The sequence below is a fragment of the Hippoglossus stenolepis genome, chromosome 20, assembly GCF_022539355.2.
Source record: "Hippoglossus stenolepis isolate QCI-W04-F060 chromosome 20, HSTE1.2, whole genome shotgun sequence".
Taxonomy (NCBI): Eukaryota; Metazoa; Chordata; class Actinopteri; order Pleuronectiformes; family Pleuronectidae; genus Hippoglossus; species Hippoglossus stenolepis.
Genome location: NC_061502.1, coordinates 14,439,650 through 14,461,712, shown reverse-complemented (window position 1 = coordinate 14,461,712; position 22,063 = coordinate 14,439,650). Strand labels below are relative to the sequence as shown.

The following is a 22,063-nucleotide window of genomic DNA, read 5'->3' as shown; positions in this document are numbered from 1 at the left end:
TTTGTCATCTTGATATCATCAAAGTCAGATTAATGAATATTTCAACCATGTCACCTAAAGCTGCTCACACTGCACTTTATTATCTTTGGTCTTGCAGATGCATTTAACTGTGGAATGTGTTGCCTGCGTATGAGGAGTCATTTATTTAGATGACGTTCCCATACTTAAAAAAAACTGAAACTTTTTAAGGTGGCTTAGTGTGACTCTTTTTTGTTACCCGTAGGAATTTAGAAAGTCGTGATTAATTCAGTTTTCAAAGACAAAGTCCTTAGAAACTAATGCAACTACTTGTGTGCTGTTGGATGTCACATGTCTGTCGGCTGAAAGCAGTAATGTTGCTGAAGTGGACTGTGTGTAGTTGCAGTGCTTGAATGCATCAAAGCCCATTGACCCTGTACTGTGCCTCGCAAATTTGAACACTTACCCAATTTTGCTTTTTTACTACGTGTACTTTCACCTCATTTCAGAGGGAAATATTGTTGCTTTTTTTCTCTCCTCTGAACTAAATCCAAGTCCAAGCATCTTTTTCTTTCTCTCCTCCTCCCAGGGTGCAGTATTCCTCGAAGGCATTACGGTGAGAGGCGTCACACAGATCACCACACAACCCAAACTAGGAGAGATCCAAAGAATGTGTCAGGAGATGTCAGAGTGGGAAAGGTAGGTCTCTCCGTCTCTCCTTGGCCTCCACATACCCCTGTGGGAGACTGTGCGTGTCTCTGTGTGCATGTGTGGGTGTGCTGTTCTGTGTTGTGTTTGACCCATTGGTCCTAAACCACCTTTTCTTTAAGTTCTAGACGCCTTCTGACAAAAGCAGTGTCAGACTTTTTTTTTTTCTTCTTCTTCTCTGAATTAACAAGCTGTTACAGCTTTTTTTAATGAAATCATCAAGTCGACTCTACTGCTGTTTGTTGTCCCAGCAGATGAAACATCATGCTGCCGTTTCTAATCAATACCTGCTGTTGCCGTTGTTGTTTCTGTTATACCTCTGCTCCCTTGCGGGCCTGTGCTTGCTTGTATCTCTCATGTATGTGTTGTGTAAGATCTCATCAATGTATCTGTGTGTATATATATATATGTATATATGTATATATATATATAGATAGATAGATAGATAGATGTATATATGTGTATAGTGAAGTATCACTTCACTATATCATTCTTCGAGGTGAAGAATGATATAGTGAAGTGATACTTGTCTGTGGTGGTGATTTATGATATTTGTATGTGAAGTTAGTAAATCTTTAATTGTTCCTGTATTTCTAAGACTCGACTTTATCATAAAAAAGACTAGTTTATATCGACAATTCTTTCATTTTGTCAGTGTTATGTTTTCTTATTCTTTTTCTGTCAAACTTACCAGTGTTTCTGTATTTTGCAGCTCAGTTAATATTACACATATTGCACCTTCTACAATTTATTTTTTATGATTTTGTAGTGAGGACAGTGTCTTAACACTCAGGAGTGTGTATGCGTGTCACTTTAGATATAACACTGAGGCAGGTTTTCACATCTGGTTTCCATGGAGTCTAAAAAAGTCTTTAATGTCCTTAAATATGCTCAAATATAATGTACTGGGTCTTTCGTACTTTCGGTAGGTCTTAATTGTGTTAATCTTCATTTAATGCTACTTCCGTCATGCTTTAAAATATATTTTTAATTTAAATTTTCTAGGCGACCTGCATAGTTAGCAAATTGACATAGCCTGAAAAGTATAGATACGAGAGGGCATATTTGTTAACATATAAATTAATGTCACCCATTGTGTTTTGATCATTTTTTTCAGGTCTGGTTTTCCCGGTGCCCAGCCCGTGTCCATGGACAGACAAAACCTGCGTTTCCTGGAACAGAATCCATACAAAGTCAGCTGGAAAGCTGATGGCACACGGTGGGTCGACTGTTCATGGCTTTTCTCAAGTAACAAGTAACAACAAGTAACTCCTTGTCCCCGTGTGTCAATACCAGTACCGCTATCTCCGAGCAATTGGTTCCTCTACCAGTTCATTAGGCTACCTTTCTGAGTCAATACAGACAGTTTGTGTCCATGGGAGTTGTCCGTCAAGGTTGAATGTATTAGTGGTGTCAATTTACTTTCCTGGCTTGTTAGTGAAGACTAAGTGGAATACTAACACGGCTTCTATTCCTTATCTCGTTTTAATTACAGTACCTTTACATAGTTAATAGGCTTCAGTGGTTTTATGTATACCTGTGGAGATGTGGATGGAATTTGTATTAATTGGCTGCACAGAGCAAACAAGGATCGTTTTGTCCAATGTAGAATAAGAAATGCAGCAGGGAGATCTTCCTTTTTAGCTCCTTCGGGGGGTTGAATTTGCGTTTTCTTTTGTTGTTTTACTTTCTTGCCAAAAGCTAGTGTTGAGGGGGAAAAAGGAGTTTTAGTATTCCTGTAGTCTGCTGTCTCTCTCGCTGGTGCAAATATGCAGTGTGCTGGTGAATATTTAATGACTGCAGTCAATTTCAGATTTTTACATATCGCCGCTTTAATTTCCTCCTAGCAGAGCACAGATATGGCCCCAAACCAAGATGCTGCTGATGTGGGTAATCGACTGCCGTCATCTACGAATGCTTGGAAGTGTATTTTAAAAAAGTTTTGCTCTTACATTCAAACAGAGAGACTGATCCCGAGCTCCTCCTCTGCTGCCTCATGATCCTGTCCTTCATCTCTTGCCCTGCAGCTACTTGAGAGTAGTGACACCTAATGTCTTCAGTCATGAGAAACAGATATAGAGGCACATTGTGATGGGTATGAGTCATCGCTCAACTGCAGTACTCTCACGTATTACTTTCTCTTCATATTTTAGGTAAAAATGGTAGGATGCAAAGCTGAGGATTTTTAATACAATAAAATGAACACAGAATCAGTCAGTGCACTGTATGGAATCATATACAAAACAAGGTGCGTGTAGTAATCCAGCTACAATGATGAATCTATTTATCATTTGTTTGATTAACAGAAATTTAATTCTTCTGTTTTGACAGTTGAATAATTGTTTTATTGAGATATCAGGTTGAAGTTTCTCAGATTTGAGGATTTGTTGCTGAGACATTTTAAGAGAAAATACAAGTTATTTTTACTATTTACCAACAGTTAATAGACAGAATGAGTAAAATAACCGGCAACTGGATTCATTGATAACAAACGTACTGTAGTTGCAGCCATATTCACACAAAATATTTGATTCAGTAGACGGTGAACTTCCATGATTTCTTTTGTTTCTCTTGTCTGTAAGGTGTCGATGTCCCATTGGCATTCCTCGTGCCTCTTTCTGCTTTGTGCTGAGTTGTTGCTTTATCCTCATTCCATTCAGGTAATAAGGTTTTGCTCTCAATGGGAGAGAGCTTGCATTTATATGCATAAAGTGAATGGTCTTTATTCTGTCTGAGGGACGGCTTGTTCTGAAGCCGCTGGTCTGATATTACTTCTACTATTACTATTCAAGCGAGCTGAGCAATGGATGACAGCTTTTTAAAAGTGTTCTACCTTATTAGTGCCCCCACCTGGACTGCCATGCATTTTAATTTATCCAGAAAATAGCCACGTCTCTGCTGCCTGTTTGGCTTTTGTGTGAAATTGAAATTGAAATGGCACCGAAGAAGTGACGATGAGAGGCATTCAGGTGGAGGGGAAGAATGTTATTAAGATTCCTTTGATGTGGCACTTCATTAAATCCAGGTGATACCACAGATTGATGTACAACAAAAATGGTGTAACAGCCGAGATACAGGGATTTTCTTGGGATCTGTTGTCAATGGATTTAAGCAAAATTAATGATGGTATCGATTAGTGCCAATTGATTCTGCTGTTAATCCCCATTTCCTAGGCTCTGTTAATCCTAAAATGGCTTTAGTGTTTAGATAATTTAAATTCTGAAAAAATATTGCTAATATGTACATAACGTACTATACAACATAGGATTTATGAGTTTTGAGCTGTGACTGTGTAATATCATTGAAATGTACTGACTCAACTGTGTGTTCTCCGTTTGTCATTCTCCACATGAATTGTGTGGAGTGTGCAGAGAATTTCCCATTAAATGTCCTGCGTTGTAGCCAGTGGCACCTGAGGATCGGAAATGGGTTTTTAATGGGAAATTTTTCTCTTCAAGGTGGTCCGGCAAGATTTTTTCTCTTTTGCATATCGCCCGTGGTTCTCACTTAAATATGACGTAAAGTATTCTGAATCCCTCTGGCTTTTCCTTTGTTACTTTTGTGGAAGATTAGAAACTAATTAGTACTTTTAGAATGAGCAATCTCCTTCTTTTTTTATTTTATTTTTTTCATACAAAAACATCCTAAAACAACACAGTTGGCAAAAGTGTTCAAGAACAACCAAAGCCCTGGATGCTTCAATGTAAACGTGGCTCATTCACTTTGAATGGCGTGTTATCATGCATTGTTGAAATGCATCGTGGGTCCATTGCTTTGCTTTGCTTGAAGTGTGTGTGTGTGTGTGTGTGGTAGACATTGAGAATTAAACTGTTCAAGCGGCAGCACTGGTACCAGCCAATTCAATATTAAACATATATAGTGCAAGAGCAAGCCAATCAACTCGCGTTGATGCAAATACAGTTTCTGTCAAAATGAGCCTGGAGGGATGAGGCAGTTGTTGCACCTGGTATGTGTTCATCTGCTTGCTTACTTCCATTTAGCATTGCGTGGACAGGCAATTTTGAATGTCCCGAGTGGTTAACTGTGATTGGTTGTAGTCGTTATCTTAATCGCACCTGCAACAAGTGTCAGGCACCACCGTCAATACGAGTGAGTATTGTGTTCCACTCAGTCCCCTATGGATGATTCTTGCAGTCTCTTCCTACGGCTGCCTGGCTCTGCATCAACCTGACAGTTAAACTGCCTTGCTCAGTAGCAGGATAACAGGCAAGATTCTGACGAAGTACTGCAGCTACTTCACTTAAATATACATCTAATGCAGCCACTCCTGACAGACGTACCAGTCATATAGAGAAAAAACTGTCTGTGCAAGCTATCTGTCAACAGAGGGGCTTCTAATGGGCTTTGGAAAAGACAAAAAAATCAGTGTGTTTACCAAGAGGAGAAACAAAGAGTTGGGTTTTTAATCAACTTGTTGTAGAGTCTTCTGTCAGGCTTAGATTGGTTTGTGCCCCAGAGAGGAGGACTTGGAAGGAAGAGAGGGGCCTATTATGTGCTTGGGACCTAAAAACAATCAATGCTGCTCAACTTGGACTTCATTAAAGAAACTGTCTTAATTTTTTTTTCTCCTCAAAGTCCCTGCCCTATCTGAACTAACACTTCAGGCACTGATTTAAAGCATGGAATCAATAATCCATTGTTTTTTCTGAGTGTTCTCTGACTATTGGCTGGTTATTTATTAGTTGTATTTAACAGTCTCTGTAAGGGCTGCCATGGTTTTACCGAGGTTACACCATCACAGTACAGTTAGTGCAGAGTCAAACCGACTACTACACTACAGTCATGTATATGTATAGCTTCATAATAATAAAAAAATACTAGTAATAGATGAACTTCATTGTAAAGATGCAGTGCTCTCTTTGTATGTCACAGACTGGCCTTTGGCAGCACCAAGTCAAATCCCGGTGGCCCATAAAAAAATCCATAAAGATTTTAGCCTCCTGTGTTTGTCTCTGTCTGCTTCCTAAACCAAGACGATGCTACATTCATGAAATGTGGCCAGAATGGCAAGAACAGGAAGTGGCAGTGTTCCCTCATTATCCCAGTGGCTAGCACGAGTGCTAACCTTGTTGTAACACCATTTAAAAAGCCTAAATTAGCATTTTTTGTTGTTAAATATTTGTAGCAGTTTATTGCCAAGTTAAACCAGATATAATCCTATAAATTGAGCTGAATAGATGCATTAGTGTAAATACTGGATGTTATTTTGATGTCACTGCCAGCAGCGGTGCTCATTCATTCTGCCAGCAGCGGTGCTCATTCATTCTGCCAACAGCTTTTCTATTGTTCTTTTGGCCCAGTCGGAGAGACAGTCAGTGTCCAAGTCAGAGGCTGATGTGAACGGTTATTGCCACTAGTCTGCTTGTAATTACTGGTGAACCTGAGTGACTCTGTAGGAGGTCCTTGTCAGTAGAGATGGACATTTTACCCTGCTGCAATGACCAGTAATTTGAATTTGGCAAAAGCGAGTCCTCTTGCCAGCCCAGCTTTCACAAACCTTTAAAGTATGGTAGTATGAAAAAGTTCTTTTAATGACAAATGTTTTAATGCCTTTGTAGAAAATTGACTTTCAGGCAAAGCAATTTACCCTCAAATGTGTCTCTTATGCACTCCCTTGGTTGCTTCTTGGGAAAAAGTAATCATCATCAAAGATTAGACTGCGGAATATAGTCTGTGCCCCACAACATCGTGAGACGGATCTTCTTGTTGTCACTCTCAGCTCTGCTGTCGAAGATGAGAGATCAGCCTGGCCTCTTTGGGGCTAGGAGAGCAGCCCTGCCCGTTGACGCACCACTAATGATGTGCAAAGCTTGTGGATCTGATCTAAGGCCTCCCCCGGAGCTCAGCTGCTGTCAGTAAAGCCGCGGGACTCGACTGTTAAAGCAGACACAATGGCCGTCTGTGCCTCATTAGGGCTGAAGTGCTAGGGGGACAGGGCTCGGGAATAAGGACAAAATCTGAGTCTCACGGCGCCCATCAGGGGACGGGCGGAAAGGCGAGGGCGTGCAGAGAGGCAGGCGTACACTTGTCTGAATAAAGGCGCACATGGGATTGGCTATTTTCCTTTTTGGCCATATAAAGAGAATTCAGTCTCTGCTGTTACCATAGCTTCAGAGAGAGAGAGAGGGGGGGATGTAGGTGAGACTGCGCCGAAGAGGAGGACAACTGGGAGGTACAAAGTACTAATGGTCTCCCTCTGCTTTCTTCTGAACGTACTTGACAGCGTTAGCCATGGCTAACTGGCCAATTAGACAGCAGAGGAAGCACTTGTGCTCGGTATAGACCTGTTGTGTCCTTACTGGTTGACAGATCTTCTCTGTTGTGACACTCATCCTATGCGTTTGATCATCTCTCACACTGGTCCTCCTCTGAGATTAAAGATTCCATCGCTGTGCACACGAGGACCAACCTGTCTGTGGGAATCATCATTTGCTTTAACATGTTCAGGCATTTCTGTTCCCTCTCCTTATTCCCTGCATGTCTTTTTAACGCATTCATTGTGTGTCCACTCCCATCCGGAAAATGGAAGTGCAGCTCTATCTGGCCCACTCACCATTCTTTCCTTCACCTCCCACTTTTTGGGTTGTTTTTCCCTGCTGTTTCTGTAAGACTTTTGGATGACCCTGATTTATATCTCAAGGCTCGTCTTTTGTTGCTCCCTCGTGTCATAACTGGATGGGGAGCAGGGGGTCAGAGTCATCGCTCTCCACCGATCGGTGTTAACCAATGAGCGTGATGAGGGTTGTGATCACCACTTTCCCTGGCCAGCACGCTTGAAAAGCATTTGAGTCTATTGGAAATAATTATCTTAAATGTCTAGCTGCTCATTTCCCCCCCAAAAACATAAAAGCCCTTTGTGAAACTATAACAGTAAAGGGAGTGCCATCTACCCACACATTTAATCCCAGGGGTACAGACAGCAGAGCATCTATTGCTCTGCTTTCTCGTCCCCCTCCCAACTTCCTTCTGTCTTACAACTATTCACTGTCCTCCCAGGCCAGCAACTGAAAGTAGTAATTCTCTAAGAACAGGGAATTTTACACCATATACTTCAAATTGATGGACATTGTAAAAACAAAAAGAAAGAAAGAAATGCCATCTAAAGAAATTGCATTCTGTCTAGTGTTTGACCTCAGGTATGATGTCAACCTCAACAGGAAATTTAAAAGTGGGGAAAATATTATTTCTTATTATTTTATGTTATTTCTTTTCTTTGGGTGTTTATGCCTCTGTGCCGGCGACAATCGCGGCTTGAGGCTAAGAATGCATATGATAACTGACAAAATACACTCAAACCTTCCTTTGTTTTTGTTTAATTTCCTCTTAAGTTTTCATTACATATATTAAGAGTTGGACAGATAATGATTTAGACTCTTAATGATTAGCAGCATAATATTGAAACTAGGCAATTTGCTCATATTTATTGATTTGCCACAATGATTTCCGTTATGTTCCTCAGCTCATCCATAAAATTCCTTTTGGTTAAATCATCTCTTCTTTGGAAGACACCACAATTTAACTTTTGGTACATCTATTTAATAACTGATAAAAAAAATGTAATCTCTAAGCAAAATATTTATTTGGTCCAGTGTGAAGATTTCCCACCATTTATCAGATTTACATCCTTGTAATCCATCGAAATAAAATCAGGTTGAGTTTCTGACTTGACATGGACCAAATGGTTCATTCATTAATTCAGAAAATACGAATTGACAACAAAAACAATCATTAGCTGCAGCCTTATATTTTACAACTGAAGAACTATTTAGTGTTTAGAACAATGCTTTTAAAAGCCACATCTCTGCTCTCAGTGCAGACTTGAGTCTGCTGGTGTTGTGTTTTACCAACACACTTGCGTCTCCAAGCTTGTCCAAGTTTCCCACTTTGAACCAGCTGGTACTGATGGCATATTTATTACCTCTAATCCCTTTGTGATGATGGTGGAGAGACACAGCAGGTATGAGAAATACATAGCTTTGTCAGGGGGAATCATTAATCTCAAATTCATCTCTGTCAAGGTGTTCTCATATTTTCTCACCGAGTTGCTTCTGATGTTGTATATCATCAGAGCTGTCGACTCACAATGGTCCAAATTTGCCCTAATATGCTCACTGCACAAGATAATTCAGCCCAGTTGTTAGTTGCCTTGATTAAGATATTTAACCTTTCAAACTCTAGCAGTTGCTCATTAGGATGTTGATTCATCCTGCTTTATTCATCACTTGGTATTTTGTTTTAAAGAGCAGCAGGAAGTCCACAAAGTGTAATTGGATTCATAAAAGGTCTATACAAGTCATTTCACAAGCGACAGTGACAGACATTTACTGCTCGTCTGTGTGTTGTATCAACATAAACTGAATGCTTTTAGATTTTTGGCTATTTCTTAAACACATTTCAAGATGTTGCTATGGGCTTAAAGAAACTTCGATGGACACGGCAACAGTTGAATTATAAAGCAGTCGATTGACAATATTTTCCCAGTCAACGTCTGCTGTTACAGTTAAAGCTGATTTCTTGAAGAGGACACAAAGGCAACAATGGTGTCTGTGTTTTTGTCTAGCCCATTTTTTTTCAGTTTCTCTTTGAAAACCAACAGACGGGAGGATCAACGATTTTGTCTGTGTATGTTCCCTCATTTGAATTTGCCTGTCTCGGCTGCCAACTCAGTGATTAACCGACTCTGTTGACCAAACAATAAACATTTGGCGGGAACGCTTTGCTTACACTCGTGCCTCTCTGTATATTATTCAGGGTTACTATATCTTGTCACCAGGTCTTCTATAATTTGATGACAGTGAATTTGAGGTTTCTCTTTATCCCCAACTGGTTTAAAGCATCACTGTGTAACTTTTTCCGAGCAACAGCGACCTCTCCAGGCACAGGTAGTAATTATTTTTGTTGGGCTCCAAGTCCAACTGCGTCTCACTGAGCTGAAATACAGCCAAAGATTAGATATTCCACATGTATCCCTGGCTTCCCAAACCAAAGGTGCCGGCACTCTAACAAACATGTCTAACCCTGAGATGAACACAGTTTTTTTTATTTATTTGGTTATTACTTCTGTTGGGATTCGTGTCCAAAAGATTATGTGATTTTCATGTAGAGTTAAAAACAAAGCCTCTCAATTGTTTGACTGGAGCTCTGACTGCGAAGTCCCACTCACTGATCTGAAGCGCAACTGAATGGATATTACCCATGATCCCCGGCTTCCTAAACCAGAAGATCTGTCACAAGTACACCAAACTCTGAATATTGGAGATAAACGCTGTTTTTTTGATGACTTCTAAGGCTTTCTAAATGATTTACAGTTCAATATTCCTCTTGAACTTGCTGGAGCCTGATTCTGGCAATTTAAGCTTCTCACAGGAGATCGTACCCGCTCACCAAAGTTACACAGAGCAAGAACCGACTTTTAGGGTGACGAGTGGGAATGAAAGGAGACATTCTCTCCATTTTAAGTCAGTGAACCATCAAGCTAATTTTAAAGCTGCTATTTTTGAGGTAAAAAGTTGTCTTTTTAACTAATCTACCGTTAAGTTTGACTTTTTAACTTGCTGGGCCTGATTCTGACAGTCTTAAGTTGCTGACTATCGCTCAGTTAAGCACTTCTCTCAGGAAATCATACCTGCTCACGAAGGCTTCATATTGCAAGAGCAGGCTTTCGGGTGCAAAGTGGGAATGAAAGAGACACAATTCTCCGTGTTAAAAGTCATTGGTTCATCAAAAATGATTTTGAAGCTTTTATTTCGAAGTCAAATACTAACACAATGTTGCTTTAATTGGAAATAGTTTGGCCCTTACGTAAAAACTAACGAACAAACTGTCATTCAAAGAACTCATCAAGAATCGTTTAATTTGGCCTCAATCATCGTAAAACATCCCGTTGCACGCGTCAGTATTGGTCTTTCTACATTTAGCATGCAGAGAAGAGTGAAATTGTAACTGCAGTTCCAATGATTTTACTATTGTCCAGATGGAGGGTTTGTATCATCACGTAGTACATAGTAGGAGTAGTAGTAGTGGGAGCTGTGAACAGATCCGAGAAGAGAAGATTATTACGTTACAAAGTAGAGAATCTGAGTTCACACCTGCAGTGCACTCGTGTTATTTTTAAGATATGCCCCCTCCACTATAATATTTCTCAGTGCAGAAGGAGCAGTGAGGCTGATAAAAGTCCAAAAGGATAAAGTCTGAGGGTCTTTACACTCCAGCAACCTAACACACCTGTGAGTGTCATGTAGTGGAAGAGTGGAGTCAAATGAATACCAACCAAATGCTCATATCACGACGCATGCTGGTAAACTGGCCTGTTTTGACAGATATTTTAACAGTCCCACAGTCTCTGCAGCCAAGTTTTTGAATATTTCAGTCAAGTGCACTCGTGGAAGAGAAAGTAATTTTCCAGCATTATCCCCTCTTAAGAGTTTCTCTTCTTAAGTGCCCCATGAAACGAAACGTACATTTTCCCAGTTTTAATCCCGTGTCCATGTGGTAATTGTTCATTCATCTTGTTATTTGCCAATCCTTTCTTTTTTCGGTTGTAACAGTTTGATGACCCATCCTCCACTCAGGGATGTTTACTAATTTTGCGTCGAATAATGATGCTTTCACTTGGAATCCATCCTTGTTATTATAAATTCTGCCAGCCACTGACTGGTGCACAGGGACTAACGCTGCCGGATTCTCTCCATGTTGAGCTGCTATGGTTATTGTCAACTCTGGCTGCAGGGGCATGGTGCATGTTCAGAGCTAATGGTGCCCGTAATGGCCGATCAATATCTACGACATTACTTAGTGGTTTTACTAGACACAGAATCAAACAGCACTCTGACATTTGTTAAATAGCGTCTCTAATGAACCTCGGACTTAGAGCAGAACATCACACCACCGCTAACACGAGTTTCAAAACTAAACTTCTATAACTAAAGTAAACTAGGGTGTAGAAATATATATATAGAAATATATATATAGACTTCATTATTTCAGGGTTTAGAATGTTCCTAACTAAATGCTACACATTGTCCAATTTCAGGACATCATTTGCTCGATGTGTTCCTGCAGCGTTGGGACAGTGGAGGTGATTTTTTTTCTGTTTTGTTACTAAGTTGTTTATCTCACCTGTAAAGGCTGGCATGGATTAGCCGAGCTTTATGCTCATGCAAACAAATCACCTAACCACCGGTGACATTTGCAATTTGCAGAAGGAAAGTCTTTTTTTGTTATGTTGGTGCAAAGCAACTGGGGACTATCGGAAAGGAAACTAAAATGTTCAGCATAAGACCCATTTTATTCACATGTCTGGAAAAAGTTCAGGTATTTGTGAACTTTAAGAATCTCGTCTTTTGTGTCACAACTCAAACTGCTATGGTTCTGAGCGGAGGCTGGTAAAAGTTTCTGATTGAGATGTTTCGAGCAGCCACATTGATCAAAATTGCTTTCTCATTGCAATGATAAGTGCTGCGAGATAAAAGGAAAAGTGGTTGCTTTGATAATAGGTTGTAATTAACAGGTATCTGTTTTGGAGATGCGTTTTTCCTCTTTCAGACATGATAAAAGCTCTCTTGCCTTCACCTTTTTTGTTTTCATTTGGATTGAGTGCATCCAATTTGCACATTAGAGGATGCGCAGTCTTTGTTGTTTTTAAGCGCCAACTGGAGCCAAAGTCTCAAGAGTTGTTTTTCTTTGCTCACAGCCAACAGGGTTTAAAGTATGATTAACATATTAAATCATCCAAACAAACTAATTAAATGAAATTAAAGGCAGGGTTGTCGTTACCTCCGTCAAAGAGGTTATGTTTTTGTCTACGTTTGTTTGTTTGTTTGTTACTTAGTTAGCAGGATTATGTAAAAACTACTCAGAGTTCCAGGAAATTTTGTGGAGGGCAGGGTCATGACCCAGGGAAGGATTTTGGTGCGGATCTGAATCAGGGGGTGGATCCAGGATATTTTTTAATGTTCTTTAACATTTCCAGATCAAGAGTTTTAAAAAACCCTCAATAAATTAAATTTAGTGTTTTCAGAGGTGGGGTTTTTGAACCTTGTGCAGGTGTGTGCTCTACTAAGGACAATTCTAGTTGAAATCTAGTCTTAAGAATGTATACATTTTTGTTCCAGCTACATTGCCAATGTTAGCATTAACAGCTGTTTGCTTCTCAGTCTAGCTCTAATGATTCATGTTCATGATTAGACTTTATCCCTTTACTTGTCACGAGCAGGTATTTCTTTAACTCCTTTTCTTTTACTGAAGTTAGCATGCTAACCACATAGCCCTGGCCCGTATTGTTTTGAAACCCTACTTTGCGATGTAGCGTCTGTCCTCAGTCCAGCCTGACAGGATGAAGAAGGGGCTTTGAGATTGTATTCCATTTCTTTTTTAAATTGTCTTTATTCGCTAGAGAATAGAAAGACAGACTGGGTTTCTCTGTTGCTGCCTCCAAGCTCTGGAATAGTCCCTTTTCCCATATTAGGTTCTGTCCCTCTATCAATAATTAAATTTATCTCAATTAAAGTTTGATGTGTTTAATCTTACTTTTATTTCAGCCTTTGCATTACGATTCTGTTATCATTATTTAATCGTATTTACTTTGATCAATCTCCGTCTTTTACGGCATTCTTTTGCGTTGTTTTTCAATTATATTCTCCACACTCGTTGTTTTGATTGTTAAGCACTTTGCTGCAACCCCTGTTGTTAATGTGCTATACAAATAAATGTGACTTAACTTGACAGTAATATGGGTAAAGAGAGAAGGGGAATGACCTTTAGCAAATGGCTGCTGCTCAGGTCAATTACGTTCACGATGTACGTACCCGAACCAATCAGCTATCAGGTCGCCCTCAGTGAATGTTTTCTAACCTTGTGTTTTGTAAATGTCACAATGTCTGAATCTCTTAATGAGCAACCATTATTACCACCGCCTCAATGTAAATGAACAATTTCTGCATTACAGTTGTGCTGTGCCACAGAATATTCTATTGAATCCTGTGTGGGTCTCTCAGCAAACAGTCGCCAGCTCTATTCACACTGTATAAGATAATGAAGGTGCAACAGCTCAAGGCTATGTCTTCCAAAGATAAAATCATTCTCACCAATAAATTCTTACTTTATCTGTTTTATTGTTTTTAACAATGACTCAAAAACAACAGATAACATTTAAATTATGAGCAGCACAAATGTAACACTGTGATTACAGCTGAATAACGTTTCCTCCTCTCTTCCTGCAGGTACATGATGTTGATCAATGGAAAAAATGAAGTGTTCATGATCGACAGAGACAACACAGTGTTCCACATGGCAAACCTAGAGTTTCCTTTCCGGAAGGATCCACGCGTCCACTTATCAAATACTCTATTGGACGGGGTGAGTTATTGTCCTGGCTTATACTTTGATTTTGCAATTTTCCACATTGTGCCACATAAGCTGTTCTTAAAACTTTGCTGAAAATCCCATAAGTCGACCTGTTCTTCTCTTGACTGGAATTGCATGACCCCTCCATCTCCAACTTTGTAACATTCCCATTCTGCTCCTTGCGCTCAGTCTTGCAGGTAATTGACATCAGTCGCCAAACTTCAGGTGAAAGAAGAGCTCGTCTCGGTCGGTCGGCAGAGCCCGTCAAAGTCGGCTGATTTAAAAGTGATCTTCCATGTCGTGGAGAAATGGCTAGTGAAATGTTTTACAGTTTTCTGGCGATGTTGCCTCTTTGTTCCGCTCTGTGTTGTTCTGTTACTCTCAGCATCGAGCTCCCTGGGGTGACACCAGGGATTGGTGACTTATCCGTACCCTGTAATACCAGGCTTAGGCTTTTATCGGCGTGTTTTTGCGGTTCAGGTCTCAAAGGTCCCTATAGGTCCCCGCTGCTCCCCAGCAGCAGGTGCACATGCATGCCTCATTGTCACACTCCTAAATTAAATTATTGGCAAGGATAGGAAATTGCTGCATGTTCATGTACACAGATGAGATTTGATAATAAATATATGGCTCTGTTTTTGTGTTTGGTGTTCCAGTGCTGTTGATTGCAGATAAGTTGCCTCTCATTGTTTTTGCTAAGCAATTTTATCTAAAATAGGAACGCGCTTCCTCTTTGAACAGCTGCTGATTGATGCAGTGAATTTAGTTTCCTCACTTAGGCAGGACATCTAATTGCAGCGTATTATTTCTCCGTTTGGAGGAGCTGTGCGGATGAGCTTCTAAATTGCTACAAGCTTTGTTTTGACTCGTGTTTATTCATCTGTTAATGCTTCTGGCTCTCCGTTCAGAGAGGCTGTGTTCGGCTGTTAGCTGCGAGCCCTTAGCAGCCTAGCTGTGTCGTCTGATATGTTTCATCTATAGCCCAAAGGCACTGGTCTTTGTCTGATGCTATTTTGTTGTGCAGTTCCCAATAAGCTTTACATCAGCTTGTGGTCCAATATTTTATGAATGTGCAGTGTAGATTGAATTCCTGGCATTCATCTAATGCATTCATCTACTGCTGTGTTCCCGTCTAGAGCACCAGATGCAAATAGGGTGGCAGGCTCCTGGAATAATATCATTTCCTCCCTTCAACCTCTCCCCTAGTGTTTGTAATACATGCCTCCCATTTACTCCCCCTCTCATCGCCACCTGTCTGGCTGCTGCAGTTTAGTGTTGTGTATGGTTTAGACCTGACTCAAGGAGTGAAAACCGTTTTTTATTCACTTTGGGAAACAAACATATGCATTAGTAGCACAGAACAATATTTATGTGTAGATAAATGTGATCTACAGTTTGTGTGAAGCGCAACAGGGATGAGGGGAGACACACACACACACACACACACACACACACACACACACACACACACACACACACACACACACACACACACACACACACACACACACACACTTCTGCAGACAGAAGAGAAGTTCTTCCCGCAGATTATGACTCAGTGCAGTGTTTTAACTTCATTGTTGCAGAAGAACCCTTTTATCCATGAACACATTAATATTAATTCAGCAGGTTTTTTATGAAGATCAGTTCCTATGTGTGAGTGATAAGAAAAGAGCAGAGGAGCAGAGTCTCTTGTTGACCGACACTGAGCAATGAGCCCCATGGTGGCGTTCATTAATTGACTAATTAATTAATCGTCCATTAATCGTAATCGAGGTAAAAGTTTGAAATAACCGTGATATTGATTTGAAGTCATTTCGTCCAGCTCTAGTGTGTGGTCAGAATGGATATACACACATTTAGTACAGTTTTTGTGTAAAACTGAATCCTTGAGTGACGTCTTACCTGCTCGTCCTCTGCCCGTCAGTTACCGCAGGAGAGTGCAGCTCGTCACTTAAATATTTAATGAGGGTGAAGGTAATAAATATAGTTTTCTAACTGTAGTGCTTCACTCTTAAACTATACCAAGTGAAGTATAAGGTCATACTTTCACTTTGGATACTTCAGCAGTGGTGACGTTTACACATTCGTCTCTGAGGTCATAATGTTGCATGTTGCAGTTCTTTGAAAACTAATCATGTGTCTGTCTGGTGTCCTGCACCAGCGCTGCACCTGCCTCTCAACTTGAGTCTTACATAATGGATGTGCAGCGCTATTTCTGCTTCATGTCCTTCCACGTGCACACACACACATGCACGTCCCCAACTCCCTGCTATCCTTCCCATCGCCGCAGGCATCTCCCTCTCTGAACATACATTCACTTGAGAGTGTTCACCCCCCCAGTGTCCCATCCTACATAACGACTTACGCACAGACACCATTTTCCACTTGCTGTGATGTTAAGAGCACCCAGACTCTTTCTGTCGTTTTTGTACATCTTCTCCAATCCCATCCTAAATCTTCATCTCATTTACTAGGTGTGTGTCCCTTTGTCTCTCTTTTGTTATCCGTTCCCCCTCCTGACTCGAGTCTTGTCTTTATCTATGCAGGAGATGATCATCGACAAGGTGAACGGTCAGCCCGTCCCCCGCTATTTGATATACGACATCATCAAATTCAATGTGAGTAGCCTTGGCCGTTTGAGAATTTCCTGTCTTCCCTTGACCTGTCCCCCCTGAAAATGTGCCAGATCAAGATCTCAGGCAGAATAAACAAACGGCACCTTGTGGGATCCGGTTGGGTTTCTTCAAGGCAGCCGAGCGGTGCTCATCCAGGCTCTGCAGTATGTGCACAGGGGCGTCAGCGCTTTGTCAGTCTTGATGCTAGAGCAAGGAGCGCGACTTTGCTTGACCCTCACGCCCTGTCACACACTGGGCTTGACCACAACATTGAGTCTGAACTGAGTACGACTCATACTGAATATTTATAAGCTAAGTTTTTGAAGTTTTTACCTCAGAAACCGGTTTTCTCAAGCTCTGACCTATTTTTATGACAATTGCTTAGAACTAAAATTTCATTAAATATTGATTCAAAGCTTTCACTTTCTTTCACTTGAGTCATTGCATTGAAGTGAACCATATGATCAGTCCATCACCGGGCTTTATAGTTTGCAAGTAGTAGTTCCTCAGGTGTCTCCTGTGTGTATATCATTTTCTTTTGTATATAAAATAATAAAATAGCATATTTCTCCTCACGTCATTTTGATTCGGCCATTTCTCTTGCACAGCCCCGAGGACAACATTACAAGGTTGTTAACTGCTACCACTCGTCTCAACTGTAAATTAATTCATCCCTTCAACCAATGTGCGTGCTGCTAATGGTAATGCAGGCAGGCACCAAGACAAATGAGCTCACACTTTGCCCTTAGCAAGCCTCTGCTTTCTTCCTTATAAAAACTTGATGAGTGCCTCGGGATACGGGGCGAAGTGTGGCCAGCGGGTGAGGGGCGGTTACTCCAGCCATTATGTTTGTCTGTCGCCTCCTTTTCTCCATCGATCAGAGGATCACACAAGCAAGCGGCTCAATAAAGTCTCCTGTGGCGAGGGGAACGTCTTTGTAAGATGGTGCAGAGGTTAGCAGCTCCACATGCACCACAGCACTCCCCCCAAGCCATCACCAAAGCGCTGTTCTATTGATCCTCGCTGGCCATTATTAGCCTTCACCATTATCTGTGCTGGGCTGCTCCTTGGCACCGAGGCTCCATCCTGAGATTGAGGATGGAAAGGCTGCAGGAGGGAGAGGACGCCTCCTGCCAGGCCCATGGCCTTACGTGACACCTCACTTGTTTGGAAAGTCAGGGCGAAGCACATTACTGGTATGCTTTTGATTAGTGTGTAATGAGGAGTGTGTGCCTTTTGCCGTGATGGGTAATCTAGAGCCGGGTTTCAGACATGAACTCTGCGCATTGACTCCGGACTTTCGTCAGAGTTTGCCTTTCACATTTGAACAATGCAGCAGGACATTCTGTGCTTGCACGCGTTCACGACAACACAGAAATCTCTGGAGCTTTCAGGGGAGGGTGGAGCAACATGCAGGAAGCAGGATGTAACGTTTAAATTCTCCTCTGGAGATCCCCTGCTTTTGTTTCCAGCACATCAACACCAGCATTGGCAGATATCACCAAAAGCTCTCTTGACATCTTTGTCTGTGTCTTCTATGCATGTGGAAGGTTTTCTCACAGAGGCTCATTCGGACATTCTCAGGATTTCTTACTAGTAGGCTGGCCGGAGAAACTCTGGAGCAAGTCTTGAGTCTCTTACATACAGCCCCTCCGGAGAATGTCAGGAGATTATCCGGAGTTCAGTGCATGCCTGAAAGCAGCTAAACTTTACTTATTTTTGAATTAAATAAATGAGTGTTGATGTGTACAGTATCTCTCCAACAGAGAAAGTGATTCACCCTGACAATCACCCCGAGACATGGAGGGAAGTTTCTATTTCTGCTCCTTCTGCAAAGCAACAAAAAAGCCTTTTTTTGTTTGTTTGTTTCTTGCTTGTCAGTCATCGTCAGCTCCTCCACTGTGGGGGAACTTACGAGATGTGATGAAAGCACAGCAAGAACTATATGCATGTCCCTAATTTTCAAGTTCTTGGAGAAAGATATTATCTTGAAATAAAACGTAGGAGGTTTGAGTTTGACATCACCGGCTATTTCCTGACACTTTGATTGACCGTGTCTTTTTCTGGAGTTCATGTCTTTCGTATTAAGAACACGACAGGAGATTGTTAACGTCAGACACTTTCACAACAAGAGGAACATCGTCTGTAACATTCAGGGGTGGTTCATGATGTATAAATTCCGCTGTGGGAATCTAAAGCTCTCAAATCTCATTGTCTTTCCAAGTTGACATCTTTGTCTTCTATGTGTATGACTTTTCTTTTTCATACTAGGATATATATATTCTTTTTGTATTTTGTGTTAGAAACAACATTTAACCTTGGGGGGGGCTGGCAGAACAAAGTTTCGAAAAATGTCCGGAGCAACTAACTGCATTCTCACACCCAGAACATTTCAGGAAACTGTCAGGACTTCAGTGTATGTCTCAAAGCAGCTTAAGAGAAAATAATTCTCACCATCCGATGAATAGCTGAGCAGACATTAGTGCCAATAATGGTCCGAGTAAAAACCTGATCTGTTGAGGGGCTCTTACATCAGATCTGTTTACGTCTGCTAAAGACGTTTGTCTGCATAGGTACAGTCTGTATCTCTGCAGGACTATGAATAGTCACTGGGCTGCGTCACTCTTTTCAAACCCCCGGCAGCATCACTCCGATGAGGCACTGCAGCTCCTCTGAAGTCATTTTTCACCTGCAGTTTGCTGTCATGTAGAGCACAGTTCAAGTTTGTGCTCCTGCAGTTCTGATGCTGAATTTGTGTTGGAGTCTAGTGACTAAAACCGCAGTTGCTTTAATTTACTCGTAAATCCCTCTTCAATCCACATTTTGCCTGTGATTGTGACTTCAGCCTCCCCCCTCATTTCCCTGTGGAACCTGTGGTTGGACATGGGGACATTGATTAAAGAAATAAGTGGTTGTTATGGGGATAATTATAGTAAATTGCGGCCAGTGCAATGAATTTTCTGTCGTATACTGATGTACTTTGTTGTCAGGCTCGAACCCCTACCACTCTCACTGTCTTTATTTACAAGTTATTCCCCTTAAGTGTTTTTTTATTGGATTAATGATATGAAGATATGAAATTCAGTATTTGAAATAAAGACATTCATGATTCAGTTATTTTCTCTTTCTGTAAATTATAGTCCAGCCCTTTAAACCGTGCTGTCGTGATGTGACAACTCTTTGCCATGTGTAACTTTTTTTTGTGCTGGTTCCGAACCATATCTGACAGGTTAGCCCATCTCCTCATTAAAGTGACTCATAAAGGAGCAGAAAGAAAGAGCCTCGGAGGCTCTTGCATAATAACTAGATAGAGTGTTGTCATTAACTGTGGCCTACAGCCTTTCAGTCTAGAGTTTTAGACACAAACTGTCACCCAAAGCCAGAAGAATGGAGATAGAGGGATCTCTGCTCTTAATGTTGATAGATGGCAGTCAAATTAAGTTGCAGGCAGGTTATTTGTTCCTATATTCACTCTTTAGAACTCCACTAAAATGTTCTTCTCTGTTGATGCATTGATCTGACTTTTTTTCCGCAGTGTATAATAACATTTATTATCGTAAAAACACAGAATATCTGATAATCCACCAGACCGATAATTAATCCTTTACAGTTGTTGCCATATTCTTCAGTTGATCCTCTTGATTCTGCATCTCTCTCATGTTTAATATTTAACGTGTGTTATATGTAGATTTCTTATGCGTTCTGCATAACGTAACCTAAAGTGGGTTATGTAATGCATTGAACTGTTTCAATCGGTTAAGTGTTTCTTACTCGAGCCGAGTGTCCATTGGTGATGAATGCATCTGTGGATTAATTGTGTTGTATTAATCAACAATATTTAAAGAATCTATAGAAGTTCTTATATAAATAGACAACATTTTTTATTTTAAAGATTGGCATCAGCGATTTCATGCTATTTGTCAAAAAATTAGCAGAATGCAAAAAAAAACAGTGTAAATTAAATCAAGCTGCACCAAATTGCACACATTCATACATATCAGTTCCCTTAATGTGCCTGTTTTTTTTTTCCATCAAGATCCATGAATTTTTTGAAAAAAAGGCCACATCTCGAAATGTTTAAGAAAGTCATTCAAAATTCCTTGATCTGCCCGTTTGTCTGGTTCCGTGCCAAAATTCAATGAGTTATTTCTCTGTGTTTGTCACAGCCTTTCACATAGTTTCGTGGAAATCCTTTTTGGAGATTTGCGTAATCCAAACCAACAAATGGACAGGGAAAACATTACCTCCTTTGTGGAGTAAAAAAAAAAAAACTGTTTGATTTCATAGGTGTAATAATCAGTCGTTATTCCCACTAATGTTGGATTAACAAGCCACGTATCTGCTGCGTTTTCCCCAACGAGCAGGCATGGACAACACATGCCTTGAATCATCCACACTTACATCTCGTTCTGTCCTGGTGACACAGCTGACAGATGGTGCAGAATGTGTGGGACATGATACCAGCTGTTGCTCCAGGAGGATGCTGTGTGGTTCCTGCACTCATTTAAGTAAAGCCTAGATGAGAGCTGGAACTTTGTTTTGCCTGTGACCTTATTTGTGGTTGATGGATTGCCCATATAGAGTTGTTAGGGATGCATTACACAAGTCAGACAGACTCACAAACAAAGTCGTGGAGACACAGTCACGGCATACAGCTCCATTATCAAGCTTGTGCATTGGCAAACAATTGCCTACTTAGACATCCAGGATGGTGCAACGTGAGCAATGCAGTCATAGCAGGCAGCCAATATCTGTTTTTTTTTTACCCATTTTGGATCACGATCTCCTTATGGCATTTAAATATTTTATTTTAGTTAACCAAGGGCTGCAATAAATTTTTCATTTTTTGTTGTGTTTCGGATAGTTTGATTCATTAAATTTTTGATTAAATAACTAATTGATTTTAGTCAAACAAATGTTCTTCATCATAGAAACACCAAAGGTTTTCAGTTAATTACAGACCGGCACTCGCTCAATGGGACATACCTCTGCCAAGGCCAAACAGTCCCCTATTCAAACCACATTTAGATTCCAGATTCTAAGCGGGCCTGATATTTTTCATCATGATCCATTAATTATTATCTGACAAATCAAGTACAACGTTGAGAAACGCCCTGTCTCGCAATGTTCAAAAAAGTGTGTGGGGGGGGGGGATTCCTGGATCCGCCCTCTGATGCGGATCGGCACCCAAATTTAATTGGTTCTCTCCTGACCCATACTGCATCCTTCCACCAAGTTTCGTGGTAATCAGTCCTGTAGATAACTAACAGACACACATTACCTCCTCAGCAGAGGTATTCATATAAAATAGAGAAGCAGCAAATCTCAGATTTGAGTTTCTGAAACCAGAGAACATTTTGCGTTTTCACATTTGAAACCAACTAAAAGCTTAATTGATTATCAAAATACTCTTT

The 22,063-nt window shown here is 40.7% G+C and overlaps 1 protein-coding gene across 2 annotated transcripts in view; it reads left to right on the top strand.

Annotated features, from left to right (window-relative positions):
- Positions 1 to 22,063, top strand: part of rngtt (RNA guanylyltransferase and 5'-phosphatase) — a 70,529-nt gene that overhangs the window by 7,728 nt on the left and 40,738 nt on the right. Inside the window, exons 7-10 of one of the 2 annotated variants that reach the window (XM_035143826.2) lie at positions 548 to 657; positions 1,784 to 1,885; positions 13,908 to 14,043; positions 16,581 to 16,652. In XM_035143826.2, coding sequence (XP_034999717.2) covers positions 548 to 657; positions 1,784 to 1,885; positions 13,908 to 14,043; positions 16,581 to 16,652 — 420 coding nt within the window. The remainder of the gene's footprint in view (positions 1 to 547; positions 658 to 1,783; positions 1,886 to 13,907; positions 14,044 to 16,580; positions 16,653 to 22,063) is intronic. The other variant, XM_035143827.2, reaches the window with a different exon arrangement.